The sequence below is a fragment of the Phyllostomus hastatus genome, unplaced genomic scaffold (assembly GCF_019186645.2).
Source record: "Phyllostomus hastatus isolate PE091 unplaced genomic scaffold, TTU_PhHast_1.1 phas_contig_524, whole genome shotgun sequence".
NCBI classification, from domain to species: Eukaryota; Metazoa; Chordata; class Mammalia; order Chiroptera; family Phyllostomidae; genus Phyllostomus; species Phyllostomus hastatus.
Genome location: NW_025333900.1, coordinates 15,545,562 through 15,560,889, shown reverse-complemented (window position 1 = coordinate 15,560,889; position 15,328 = coordinate 15,545,562). Strand labels below are relative to the sequence as shown.

The window sequence follows — 15,328 nt, the reverse complement described above, 5'->3', positions numbered from 1 at the left end:
TTTCAAATGTTGCTGGGCAGTAAGGACATGATTTCTTCTCAAGAGACAAATCAGTCCAATGAAAAACAGAACTATGCTTTGTCAATGAAGTTTCTGTACTTTCTAAATGCTGAGGATCATGTATGTCATGCAAAAAGTTATTAGTTCCAGCATCTTCATAATATTCAAAATAAAAGCCATCATTTTGATCATAACTAAGGGTAGTATTTTCTCCAGGCTCTTCACCTTCCACTTTGCTTTTAAATAAAGGGAATAAGTTTACATGTTCTTGATTAATATCATTGTATGTTTCATCTTCTATAGCCTGTGTAGTGTAGTCACTTAGTTCAACATTATCCCAGGAACTTTCATCTTCTGTTTCATAGCTGTCTTTCTTTTCAGCAGAATTAAGTTTCTGCAAGACAACAACAGTCATTTTATGCAAGAAATCTGGATAGCTATCCAAGTCTTCTCCTCCAGCAGAATTTTCCTTCTTAGATTCCTTAACCACTCTCTTTATAGATACACGTCTGTGGTCTCTGAAGCTTTCTGGCCTTTTGGTGTCAGAGTTGTGAGAGTCTAAAATAAAACTATTGGTGTGAGAATTACTTGATGATGAAAACAGATGTACAGAACTTAATGAATCAGCTTCTTCTTTCTTGAAATGTAGAGGATATGATTCATCTGATTTTTTGATCATCCTGTAGTTTGCATATTTGTGTCTATATAAATAGTTGCTATTTGCCTTGGAATTAGATTTTTCTTTTGTTGCTTGATGGAAATACTTTGCTTTTTGGTCAATGCCACTTTTAATCATTACAGTCTTATGAGAATTGTTTTGATTGCACACATTTACAACACCTGACTGGGCAATGCTTTTCCGAGCTTTCTGTATTCTGTGTGGCCGCTTATGGAATTTTGAAAAATTATTTGATTGTGAGGATGATCCATATGTTCGCTTTACATCTTGTTTTACAGCAGAGTTCTTTGGAAATGTTGTTGACTGTTGCTTAATTAATGGTTTAGTGCTATCATTACCCAGAGGTTCTTCAAGGATGTTACCTTTTTTTTTACTAAGTCCAAGAGCACTGCCAAATGAATCAATGCATGATGATGAATGCAAGTACTCTATGTGTTTTTTCAAAATACTTCTGGCTGATGTAGTAAAAGGACACATTTTACATATGTAGGTAGCTGATTTTTTGGATGATCCTGTAACAGAGTCTTTCATGAAAGACTTTTTTTGCGTTTTTCTCTGGGCAACATCAGAACTGACAATAGGGCATTTTACCACTGCTCCATGGGCAATTCCTCGATGACATTCCAATTCATTTTCTGTTACTGCCATGAAGTTACACTCCTCACAGCAGTAGTACCTTTTATCTTTTTCATGGGTTTTAGCATGTTGCACAAATGTTTTAGGGCAATTGGTACCAAACACACACTGAGGGCACTGTAATCGTGCACTTCTTCCTTCATCCTGAAGTTCTTTCAACTCACGAATTTCCTCCATCAATTTCTGCCTTCTTTCTTGATGAATAATCATATGCTTTAGAAGTGAGTTTCGATCTCTAAATGTCCGCCCACATTCCCTACAAGCATATGGCCTTGGGACATTAAGATGGCGAAAGTGACTATTCCCATCTAAATGATACATCATATGCCTGTGGAGGTGCTTTTTCTCCCTAAAATTCACATTGCACTTTGTACAGGGGTAGAATGATGGCTCTTCGGTGCTGAAAGTAGCGGGTGACTCAGAATCACTTTCTTCACATTTTTTTTTTAAGGTATTTGAAAGAAAAGTGCTAGTATGAACAGGGGAACTGTCTTCTCCACACTTATCTGGATTATAAATTATATGTTGAAAAGCATCCACAGACTCCAAGTCTTCATCAGTTGATTCAGGCTTCACTTTTGATAATGCATATTTCTGTGAATCTATTGCTTGCAGTTCTTCATTCTGTTCCAGAAAGTCTACTTCTAGCATCTTTGATTTATTGGGTATACAATTAGAATCACTTAAACAATCCTCAGTATAACGAGTTATCTTGCTTACATCCATTTTTCGCTTTCTCTTTTTTTCTAGACCTACTTTAGAATGAACTGGAGCTTTATCCACTGTCTCTTCATTAGTTATAAGAAACTGAATGAATTCCTTTTGGGGGTCCCAGTTTGTATCATTTTCTGACCTAAATTCATCTGTACCTGAGGAAATGCCTGTTAATGTATCGACACAATCATCTTTTACCAATAAATCTTCACTATCCTCACCCACCTCTACTTGATTTATTAAAGTGCTATCTGACTTTACACTACTCCCTACTGAATTCTGAATGTCACAACCAATGGAAGCAGAGGTAGGTAGTTTTTTAATGGAATGGGGTGGATTCTTAGCATGTGCTACATCTGATAACAAAAACAAAACTTGGTGTTGACTTGCTTTCTGTGGTGTACACAGCTGTAGATCAGCTGCCACTTTCGAAGTTGAACAAGAGTCTGTTGTTGGCTGATCCACAGGCTGTCCAGAGGTTAATGAAACACTGCCTTTATTCATATTGGAAGTCTTAGTTAAGGAGGAGTGTGAAACTGGTCCATTAACAGCAGCTCCTTGAGGCAAGATAAAGTTTTCACTAGAAACAGTAGGAGCACCAGCATGTATAAATACAGTAGACTGGCCTCCACTTAAGGCTTTTTCAGATTTGTCCTTTGACAGTTCTTCAGGCAGAGTGAATGTATTACTATTCTGAAATGTCTGACAATCTTTTGGTTTATGAACTCTACTTTCTTTATCTGAGATAAAATTGCTGTCATCTAGGAGTTCTTCTTTAGCACCAGTAATATCGGTGTTTATCTTCAAATCGTCCATATTGTTCGCAAGCCATTTAACACATTTAGTCTAGAAAATGGAAAAAAAAAATTTAGATTTGCATGAAAGAAAGAATACTATTAGAATGTATGGAGAGTTGGAAGTACACATTTTTATCAGCTTAATTATACTCTTTCTATTGAGATGCTTATAATTTCCTAAGAATAAAGAAACTTAAAACAACTAAAAAACTTTAAATGTCTCAAAGATTAATTTTTCTTTGTGCTTGGCAACAACTCAGAACCATATGTACACACAAACCCCTAAGAAAAAGCAACATAAAGAGATACACAGAGACACATATAATATAAATAAATATGCCACGGATGAAGAAAAAACTTTAAAATCTCATATATAGATGGCTAATAAAAATAAAATTATCTCGCTTAAGTAGATTTAAGGGTAGTCACTCTAATAGAGAATAATGTAAATTGTTAAACATTGCAGAGAAGTAAGTTTTGTCACTTAAAAGTTCATTCCTGGAAGAAGGTAACACCACACCATTTGGTAAAGAAACTTACTTGCTATCAGTATCAGTGGCTAATGTATGTAACATTTTTAACTATATAAAAATTTAAGACTGCTTTGCTCTCAATATTTTACATTCTCCTAAAATTCTCCTAATTCAAAAAATGTTTTATTCACAGTTTCATTCATTTCTTATGTAAATTACTCTTAGTTCTAAATTAGTGAAGTTAACATGAATGTTTTACATCTAACTTTAAACTTCCATAACTTGAGCCCCCAAATTCTAGGCATTCCCTAAATGCAGTTATCCCATTTATCACCTGACAGTCTACAGTAATAGCCTAAAACTTTTTACTCTGAAACATCATAAATATGTCATGTTTTTAGGTTACTTTATATTAAAATGTAGATAAAATTTTTTTCTAGGTATTTTTGACAATATATTTAAACTTTATGAGAAGACAGAACACTTTTCAAAAGACTGCTAAAAGTTTCGGAGATACATGTACACACATATACATCATGGTTATAATTACATGGTTATGAAGATTTTCCTTGCACTCTGTTCTTACCCTGCTCTTAAAAAATGGCCACACTGTACAGGAATTGCCTCTCTTTGGAAGAATGTAAGATCTTGGAAGGCAGAAACCATGACCTAGTGATCTTCATATCCCTAGAACCTAACACAGCACTTGGCATAGGTGCTCAGGCAATATTTGTTGAATAAAGGAATAAAGTGTTGAATGAATAAAACACAACCGCAAAATCAAAACAAATAGTCCTAAAGTATAGGAAGAAACAGTTTTTTTCCTATGAAATCTGGATTTCCCATTCAAATAATGCAAATTCCATCATGGTCCTGATTTCTTGACTTACCTATTAGGGCAAGGCATTCAAAATATCCAATAAGCCTCAAGTACAATTTAAAGAACCTACTATTTGACAACCCTAAGTATTAATTATTTGAAGTGCCAGCATAAAATTCCATATTCCTTTTCCTTTTCTAACAGAGTAGTAAGTACAGTTTGCTCACTCTCCAAATGTTTACTGAGCCTTTACTATGTGCCAAGCAATGCTCTATTATTAAGTATACAGTTATAAACAAGAGAGACTAATTTTCTGCTCTCAGAACAAAGCCTTCTACTTTTATGGTATTTGAAATTTGTCTAATGAATAATCCATTTTAGGACAGCAGGAGTTTACAATCCAATAGTTAGAAATTAAACATTTTCAATAAAGTGTATTGTTTCTAATATCTTCTAGGTTACCAATTACATGCTTTGGAAAGCATTAAGTCTAATTTGAGAGTAAAAAAGTTGTTTCTAATTACTTTCTTATTTCTCAGCTTGGAACAAACACTTATAAATATGATCTTATCTTATTAGCAGATATGTTCTTTGATGCAACATACATTACAAATATCTTTCTTTGGTATTACTATTTACACCAACAATCATTTTTCTGCCCCTCATAGGTCTTAGAATTCTGTTCTGAGGTTGGCAAACTTCCAAACTAATAAAAATAGACTTCCAATAAGATCATACTCAATGATATCACCCCAAAATGGTGCTAATGCAGCACCCAGCAGGAATCTCTTCATCACATACACAGAAGTTAAAAATGGGCAGCACATAAACATGTGTTAGGAAAGAGTGTGCAAATGTCAGTGAAAAGAAAAGCAAACACTGATGCAAACACTATTATTCATTCCTGATACTTCTCATTAAGTTTGGTATAAAAACAAAAATGCCCAGACAGGAATAATCTCACATAAATGTGAAATGAATGACAGAAATTTTTAAAAACTACACTGCAAGACACTTTCTGTTCCTACTTATTATAATCAGAGGTAGACAAATATATGCTCAAGTCAATTTGAAAGCCTGTATTAGCTTTTCTCAACAGGAAGCAACGTTGCTAACGAAGTGGTAAATTCAGTGTTAATGAGTGGCTTCACTGTTACCACCTCAGAGGTAAAACCTTCCATGTTCCATGTTCTACCCATCTGTTCTGGTGTTAGAGGTTCAGAGATAGAACAGACGCTTCCCATTTAAAGCAACTTCATTGGTAACCCCTGAACAGCAGGGTGACAAACTATGATCATGACGGCTTGGAGACTGCATCCTCATTACCAGAATGGCTTTCTGAGAGCTTTAGGAAAGTTCACATTCTGAAGATACCAAACTGTTTTTGCTCAAAAACATAACAAGAATATATATGCATAATAAGGGTCTTTCCTCTACAAAATGCATCTAGCAAAAAAAAAAAGATTAAAAAATAAAATGAAGTCTTTAACAATCAAAATTTTCCTTCACAACTACACAATGAAATATGCCTTACTTGCCCCCAAACATTTAATGTTAGCTCTACTCAAAAACAGAGAAGTTACTGTTTTTCTGAATATTTTCTTATTAGCACATGCATATTAAAAATCATCAGTTAAAAAACAGGCTATAAGAAATTGGCTAAGATGGTATTTTAGCAAAAATAAAAAAATTTCCTGTTTTAAATTTCAGAATGTATTTTAACTGGAAAAGGTTCAAAATACATTTTTAATAGTATTCAAGACTCTTAGCTGTTGCATCGAGACACAGGACACAAAGATGGGTCAACAAAATATCCTGCACTGAATAATGGACCTAGAATTCTTACATCAAAAATAATCTCTCTACAGTCATGGGTGATTATATGGCATCTAGGCAAGAAAGCATTTGAACTGTAGGCTAATTTCACACTGTCTCATATAGCTTTTCCAAGTATCTTTATACAGTCAAATATATATAACAGAGCCACCAACACTATTTCATGTTAATATAACCAAGTAGGGAGCATATTTGAAAAAAGGCATTATTTATTAAGTTTAAAAAAAAGGGAAACTAATAAATTAAAAAGCAAACAAATGTTATATTGCTTGGAATCCCTAAATTTCAATGAATTAGCTATATCAATTAGGATATTTTTATAAAATGTTTAGACATTACTATGTCCTTCATATAATCATAACCACAGAATTTTTCTTTTAATTGAATTTTAAAATGTTCTTGTGGAAAATTAACACACTTTATAAAAAGCTGCAAATGGAATTTTAAATCTACATAAAACATATTTCACTTTCTAGAAAATCATAATGAGTTCTACAGCTGTAACTGCCTGTAGTTATATACTGTGAGCATTAAAAAAAAAGTACAAAGGTCAGATCTGTCTTCAAGATGACAGATCATCACTTATATGCCTCAAGCTAGATTTATTGTCTCAGAAATCTCAAACATCAGTATTTTTGCAAACTATCAGCACTTGCTATAACACCCTCACTACACTACATCTTGAGGTTACTACAGAAGAAATGAGGTGATAATTGCATATTAACATAATTATTCTGTAATCCCTCTGAGCAAGCTTCCTAGGTCACTCAGTAATTCAGATTATATACAATCTGCCTGTCATCAAATCTATGCTGCCCACTTTCTGTTCATGAATAACTTTTTGATAGAAAATCAGCTTAATTTCATTCTTTTATGTACATTAACTGTATGTAATTGTATTTATTGCAAGTAGGTTAATATTTTGTGGGTACTTACTGCACATGCCAACCTTTGTCATTCAGTATAATTTCACATAAAAATATAGTACAATTTGGCCTTGTTCTACATTAGTTCATTAATAACTACATTACACAGCCCTAAATAAATTATCACATTGCCCACTAGCTGAGTTACAGTTAGGATCTGTCAAATTTTCACAAACCCTATGTTGTTCATTTAAATTATCCTTGAGAACACATGATGACTTCAGTTAGTCATATATGCAATTGGGTTAAGAAGAGAAAACCATTCACAACTGTCATTCTAACTGCAAGACAAATATTAATTAACTGAAATGCTACATCTAAGATTACTGTAGTATTCAGGCCTATATATACACAATATACAAACATATATACCCAAATCTCATCTAGTTAACAGTGCAAGTGAAAAAGAGTATACTATATATCCATATCATCCAGGCAGTATCTTACTCTGGATGTCATGTTGAGAGGAAACACTAAAAAGATACAGAACATTCAAAAGAATTCCAACATGCCACATAATGAAATAAAAAGAAAACCTGGTATGTTTAGCCTAATAAATAGTCAATACAATTAACAATCTTCAAATGTTTAAAGCTTTCCAAAGCAAAAGAAAAATACACAATCAATGTGTTTGAGTCATAAAGATATAGATTTCATCCCAAGAAGAAAAACTAGGTTAAACGTGAATAATTCAACATTGCAAAGGGTGGTGAACTGAATGGCTCAGCATGTTGAACTATTTGTCAGGAACAATGTAGAAGGGAATATGGCACTGGAGATTGGATAAAATGATTTTAACGTCCTTCCTCCTCACAACTAGTATATATGTTTAATGTTTGCTTATTACATTATTAACATTTAATACCATTTGAAATGAGCTAAAAACAGAATTAAATACACTACTGGACTTTAAAAACATTCTCTAAATTCAAAATTACCTGAAATAATCCTTTAGTTAACTTGTAGTATGTTGGTAAGCTGTTTCTTGAACAAATGACTAACACACTGAGGCCACAGAGCTAATGTGCATTATGTACAGTCAAAGGTCTTTTCTATTGGTAATACCCCCCAAAAATTTGTCACAGAGTTTGAACATCCAAAAAATACATCGATCATAAGCACAAAAATAAAGAAAAAATAAAATATATTGGGTACATAATGCTTCTTGCAAATAGCTCATGGCACTGCCATGATAAAGTAATGATCTACATGATTTTACCACCTACCACCAAATTACATTGCACTTGAATAGTTTTGTTCCTCATACTATGTATAATCTTCATTATTTAATAGAAAGATGTTATGAACACTGAGGTCCTAGATCATAAGCACCTAGTAACACAAAGTTATCCTAACTGCAAAGTATACTAAATACTAATCTGACATATCTCTAGGAGCTGCTGTGTGGTAAACCGAAGCAGGTAACTACAAGGAGGAAAACAGAAAAGCGAGGAGGGAGACTACAGAGGCATATATCTTTAACAATCTGGAAAAATAAATATGAGAAGCAACAGCAATAAAAAGAATATGGATATTCACTAATCAAAGGTTAATTCCTAATGAACAATTGTGCAATTGAAAGAGTCAAGACAAATTACAGTTGCAACCAAAGAAGCATGCTAAGTAAAATTCAGCATAAAATGGCTGCTTGTTGGGTTGTTTATGCTTCCATATAGACAAAACAAGGTAAGTGATGATCTCAGTTTTAATAGGATAAATGATGCACATATACACATTGCTCTAACCAGAACGAGTCATGCTTTAAAAAAAAATTAAAGTAAGTGGTAACTTCTTTATACGTTTTCCAAATCAATCAAACTTTCAGCCACAATCATGGAATTAACACGTCAATTTCATACTCCAGAACTAGTGCGTCAACTTTGTCCTCCACCAACAGACTTAGTGGTATCATGGTATTCATTAAATACCATGAATTGTTATGTTACTTTTAGTCTTTTGTTTTTCAGTCTATAATGAATTTGCTCTTTGTGCTTAGTTTTGAGATATTTTAAAAGTATTAACCCATGTCCAATAAGTGCAGAAGAAATACGTTAAAACTCCAAGGGGGGCCCTGACTGGCATTGCTCAGTGGGTTGGGCATCATATCTCAAACTGCAAGGTCGCTGATTTGATTCCTGGTCTGGGCACATGCCTGGGTTGCAGGCCAGGTCCCAGGTTGGAGGCATGTGAGAGGCAACCAATAGATGTTTCTCTCGCACATAGATGTTTCTCTCCCCGTCCTTCTCCCTCCCTTACCCTCTCTCTAAAAAAAAGTCTGAGGGAGACAAAACATAAAATTGTATTTGAAGTGAAAAGAGATAATAAAAAATACCAAAAGTGGTAAGATAAATATTATATACAAGGTCTCTCCAGAAAGTGTAAAATAGAGACATTTATTGAAGAATATAAAACATACAAGAAACACTGTACACAGGACAATGATGCCTCAGTCCCCTTCAAAATAAGTACCTAGGGACCTCACAGAGTTCTCCTAGTCACTGTCAGCTACCCATTGTATTTTCATGAATCTCATTGATGGCCTGAAATCTCTTCCCTTTCAAAGGTGGTTTTAAATCTTGGGAAAAGCCAGAAGTTGCAGGGCACCAAATCTAGGCTGTAGGGGGCTGAATCACCTGGGTGATTTAATGCTTCACAAAAAAACTTGCATGAGATGTGATACATGAGTAGGCACGTTGTTGTGATGAAGCTGCCAATCACCAGGTGCCCATAGCTGTGGCCTTCTGAATCATCTGAATAGTTTTCATGGAGGAATTTCAAGCTTAATGCAAAATTTGATGCAGATTCATTGCTCTACTTAGTCATTCTGAATGCAGTGGCCACATAGTACACATGCTCACTCAATGGTGTCTACCACCCCCAATGACTAGTACAGTGAAGTCATCATTGTTCAGCATGTGCATTCCAGTCCACTCTCCTTGGCTGCCAGGTTACATGGATGTCATACAAACCTTTTTTTTATATTAACAATAGCTGGACTTTTTCTGGACAGACCTTGTGTGCATACAGAATGAACTGCTTTAAAGTTGAAATAATTCAGAAGGGCGAACAGAATTCCACCATTAAAAAACATTGTGCCACAATAAAATATAAATAAATAAATGTAACTGAATAAAAGAAATAAACATTTAAAAAAGTAAAAATATAAAAAGTGCTTTAAAATATTGTGCCTATTTATTTGTCAATAATCAGCAAAAGAGAAGAGAATGTGACAAACGAAGCTTTTAAGTGCAGAATCAACTTCAGTGTCAGATGTCTATCTGCCTAATGGTTATCATTCAAGAAAGGCTAGAAATCTGTTTAAGAACTTAAAAGATAAGAATACTCTTAGTATTGCTGATGAAACTTCTGCTCCAACCATGTATGATTACACAGGATTAAGGTCCATTAGAGAGTGTACTTCAAATTTAGTGGTATAACTGTAAATGCAAACAATTAGGGCTTCCAAGAAGTTCCTTACAACAGTTGAAGAGATAATCTGTTCCTTAATAGAGTGCCTGGAATATAACAAATGTTATGCTATTTCTTAAAATACTAAAACAATTTTCCTTGTTTTGGTGTTCTGAAATAATTCCAAATTCAAAACTTCACATATTCAACTATATATATATATATATATATTTTAAACTTTTATATATTTTAATAGTTAAAGTAAAACTCATTATAAAGATTGCATTAATTTGTCAATCACTATTAATTACATTTAGAAAATACAAAATTGTTTATAGTCTAAAATGGAAAGTAAACTTGGAAGATTATTATACCCACAGAGTAATTTATTTTACTGAATTATGACCATTTTATAGAAAGGGTTCAGAATGTAAAAACAAATCTTTAATTCTGTAATAATCTGTAATGAGTACTAAACCTTTTATTTGTATTATACACATTTAAACTCTATAAATTCAAATTTATGTATATGTAGATGGGAAACTGTGACAATATCATTAAAAACTAGCACAAAACAAAACCAGAAATTTTATTCATTTTTTAAGAAGATTTTATTTGTTTATTTTTAGAAATGAAGAGAAGAAGAAAGAGAATAAGGGAAATATCAATGTGTGAGAGAAACATTGATTGGCTGCCTCTTGCACATGCCCAGACCAAGACCAAACCAGCAACTCAGACATGTGCCCAGACTGGAAATCAGAATCAAACTGGTGATCTAGCACTTTGCAGGACAACGCCCAACCGACTGAGCCACAATGGTCAAGGCAGAAATTTTATTTTCTATATAACAATATTTTTAGTAAATGTTAACTCTCTTACTGACATTATCATTTACTCAATTTTTTTCCTTTCTCTAAAATCAGCCCCCTGAAATCCAATTATCTTCTAAGAAAATATTCCAAAGTAACCACTACTCTACAATTATGTTCACTTAGGATGGTAAAAAATTAAATTAAAAAATATTTGCTTTCCTTAATATAGAGTACGCAGTCACTGCTTTTTCTCTGATTTAGCACTTGAGTTGCTAACAAGTTTTTACTTATTACATGTTCAATTTTGTAGTTTCATTTATAAAAGCAACATTTTTATTGTGAATTTTAATAATTACAAAATTTCACCAAAATGTTACAGAAGATACTACATAGTATTTAGAAAATGCAAATACTTATTATCAAATGTAAAGCTCTATTCAAGGAACAGATTTTCTTCCTTGATTTAGAAGAATTTCTTTCAGGTTTATTCATATGAAGAGAGAATGAAGAGATAGCAATTTTGAAGCATAAGAGACCTACAGAATGCATGTTCACAAATTTACCCAATCCATAAAACTAAAATGTTATCAATACTGCATTACTGTTTTATAAAAGGTAACTAAAGCACATTTAAAGTTGAGATAATTTCAGAAAAATTTCATTCTTAACACTAATCAAATGGTATTGCTGTTTTTTGTTTGTTTTCTAATCACTGTACTGGTATCTAACTGCAGAAGACCATATAGGATCCATATGTATGCAAAACTTCTATCAAAAAGTAATGCATTATGTACTGAGTCATACTAATCACACATTCTATAGTTGAGAAGAGGTGGAAGGCACCATGGCTAAGAAAAGCCTCGCAGAAAAGAGAGGGTTTGGGCTAAATTTTATACTTCAGTACCAGGAGACTCTTTGGAGGTAGAAATGCCTGGGTTTGAAAACTGGCTCTGCAACTTCTAGCTTGGGACAGAATTACTTCACTTTATTTAAACTTCCTTGGCTTTGTCAGTAAAATAAGGATAAAACATACTTTTGGACTGTGAGGACTAAATAAAACGTACATAAAAAATGTAGCACAGAGCCTGGCATTCAGTAATTACTCATTAAATGTTAATTCCCTATGACACTTGCCATTAACTTATTTCATTTATTGAGTGATGACAGGGATTTTGTGCACTGATCCTCGTGGCAGAGGCCCTTATAAGCAGAAATTTATTCTAAGAGGAAATACCTGGGACTTTGTGCTACTCCCAGGGTATAATAAACTGGATAAATGGTAAGAAACTGAAGAGTCAGAAGAAGAAACATATCTTAAGAGTTTCTTGGGCTAGAATAATATAACACTCTTGTGGGGATAAAGCAGAGCTTCAGTGAAGTAATATTTAATACAGCAACAAACAGGGGAATTACAGTGCTTGACCCAGTCCTCCAAAGAAAAAGGACATGAGCCTTGGCTGGTGTGGCTCAGTGGAGTGAGTGCCAGCCTGCAAACTGAAAGGTAGCCGGTTCGATTCCCAGTCAGGCACATGCCTGGGTTAGTAGCTGCGTCCCCAGTTGGGGGTAGGCAGGAGGCAGCCAATCAATGTTTCTCTCACACATTGATGATTCTTTCCCTTTCTCCCTCCCTTCCCCTTTCTATAAAAATAAATAAATAAAATCCTTTATTTTTAAAAAAGACAGAAAAAGGACATGAAGTAGCCACTCAGGATTTAAGAGTTTCCAATTCCTTAGGGTCTATCAAGGATATGAATTCATTTTTCCTCTACTGTAACATGCCAAAGAAATCAAAGCAAATGGACTACAAGAGAGACATACGAAGGTGGATAAAACCATAAACTACAACAGTTGCTGACAGGGACTGCTGGAAAGAAAGGAATGACAATTTCAAATAAACAAACAAGAAAACTAAAAACAGCTTTTATACACAATATAAATTAGCATAGCATATCCTGTCAAAACTAAATGGTAAGTCAATGGAGTAATAACTTCACAGAGTCTGGAGTAGAATTATTTTGACTATAGATTCTATACAGACACATATTATATTGGGTTGGCCAAAAAGTTTGTTTAGTTTTTTTCCAGCTCTAATAGTGCTTAGTTGTCTTTAACTTCATTCTAAACAATTTTGTTAGATTGTATTGTGACACCTGTCATATCAGCATGAATTAAAAAAATTATCAAAAGTGGTGAATTTTTTGTGCAGCCATTTAAATATTAAAGATGGAAGAAAATACATAATATTTTTGGTGTATTATGCTTTATTATTTCCAGAAGGATAAAAACACAACTGAAATGGGAAAAAAAAGAGTTGTATAGTATAGGAGGAGGTGCTGCGACTGATCAAACATGGTTGCAAAATTTCTTGGTACTATTGACATTTTGGCCCAATACCTCTTTCCTGTGAGGCTGTCTTATGCATTGGAAGATGTTTGGCAGCACCCCTGGCCTCTATCCACTAGAACGCAATAGCAGGAGATAGCTGAAATACTCAAAACACCCAAATCAATAGTTATTGGTGAAAATGAAAAATGTGTCTTTTATTTTATGGAAAATACCAAACACACTTTTTGGCCAACCCAATATAATATTTAAATGTGAGGACACACAGCTTCTCAAAGTTACCACTTACCTAAGATTTCAGAAAAAATTTTCCATAAGGTTTAGTGTGTGGGGATCTGAAAATGGCTAAAATTAGTGTGTTAAGTATAATATTTATTATTTTATACAACAATGAGGCTACATATTGTTATTGATAGTGACTAAAATTATAATTTATTTCTTAACATTATAAGGTTAGTCGCTAGAATAAAAAGAGTAAGTAAATACATTCAACATACATAATATCCTCAGATTCTAAAACTACTATGGTTTAAATAAAAAAAAAAGTATCATATGCTTTCAGTGGGAAGCTGACAAAGAACTTTAAAATAAAAAAGTTCTAAAAAAAAAAAACAAAACCCTCCAAGAAAACAAAAACAACCCTCAATAAGTAAGTAGAAGAGCAGAGTAGATACAGCTGAGAAAATGGGATAGTCCCCCCGCCAGAACACAGGTGTTTTTAAAGGGCAAGAAGGGGCTAAAAAAACAAGAGAAAAGTTAGGGGACACAAAGTCTAAATCCATACATTATTCCATGTAGGAATTATAGAAGAAGAAACCAGGGGAAAGGAGGACACAACAGAAAAAAAAATCATAGCTCAAAAAACACAGAAAACTTCAGATTAATGGGGCTCAATGAATGCTCAACAGAATGAAGAAAAAAACATGTCACCAGGCAAGTCCTGGGGAAATTTCAGAACTCTAGGAATAAAAAAGAATTCTACTCATTTTCAGAAAACAAAACAAAAACTAGAGTACCTACAAAGAAACAAAGGAACAAGCATACACAATTCATCATCAGCTGTGTTGTCAAACTTCTGAGGGAAAATGAATTTTTAAAACCAAATCTGCCTGAAAAAATTACGGAAGTAGAACTAACATATTTGTTGCAGTCTCCTCCACTTTTTCCACTCTCGCCCACTTCAATTACCAATGTAATACCCATGTGTATTCTTCCCTTTTTTCTTATTCATACTTTTTCCACACTCTGCCACTGCAATGACCAAAGTCATAGTCACATGTATCCTTTTACTTTTTGTGCATTTGTGTATGTGCACATTTGTTCTGTGTTTATCTTTACAGAAATAAGATTATAGTATACATATGCAACAATAAATATCCTTATACAGGCAGCCTTATAGTAGTGTTTTATTTCAACATAGGTTCTTTAAAGCTGTAAGTGTATTTTTCAGTTTAATGTACATTTCCAAATAATTTCCCCAAATTCTAATAAAATGCATGTCTACCTCCAATATAAGAATGTCTGTTTCCTCACATTCTTATAATTGTGGCCAGTTACCATGCTGCAAGATGTGAAAAGTTTTCAACCCAGAATTCTATAACTAGCTAAAACTAGCATTCAAGTATAACAACAAAACATAGACATTTTTGAACAAGCAAAAATTCCAAAAAGTTACCATCAACAGATGAAAGAATTATTCAGTGAAACACTCAGGCACAGAGAGAATATATTTAAATCGAAGACATAAGGATCAATAAAATTAATGAACAATTAAATCACTAAAACATGTAATTAAATCTAATAACTGTGGATAATTGTTCAAAATGAATTCTTACAAAACGAGTAGTACATAATATTTAATAACATGGGAAATTGGGAATTAAG

General features: G+C 33.4%; 2 protein-coding genes across 5 annotated transcripts in view; both read right to left on the bottom strand.

Moving 5' to 3' along the window:
• Positions 1-15,328, bottom strand: part of ZNF644 (zinc finger protein 644) — a 96,624-nt gene that overhangs the window by 20,916 nt on the left and 60,380 nt on the right. The gene's annotated exons all lie outside the window — the stretch shown is intronic.
• Positions 3-14,831, bottom strand: LOC123823955 (zinc finger protein 644). Its single transcript, XM_045847025.1, has 3 exons — positions 13,734-14,831; positions 100-2,875; positions 3-34 (listed from the first exon to the last, which is right to left on the bottom strand). Exons 2-3 carry the CDS (start codon positions 2,843-2,845, stop codon positions 3-5), a joined length of 2,778 nt encoding a protein of 925 aa, XP_045702981.1. The 5' UTR covers positions 2,846-2,875; positions 13,734-14,831.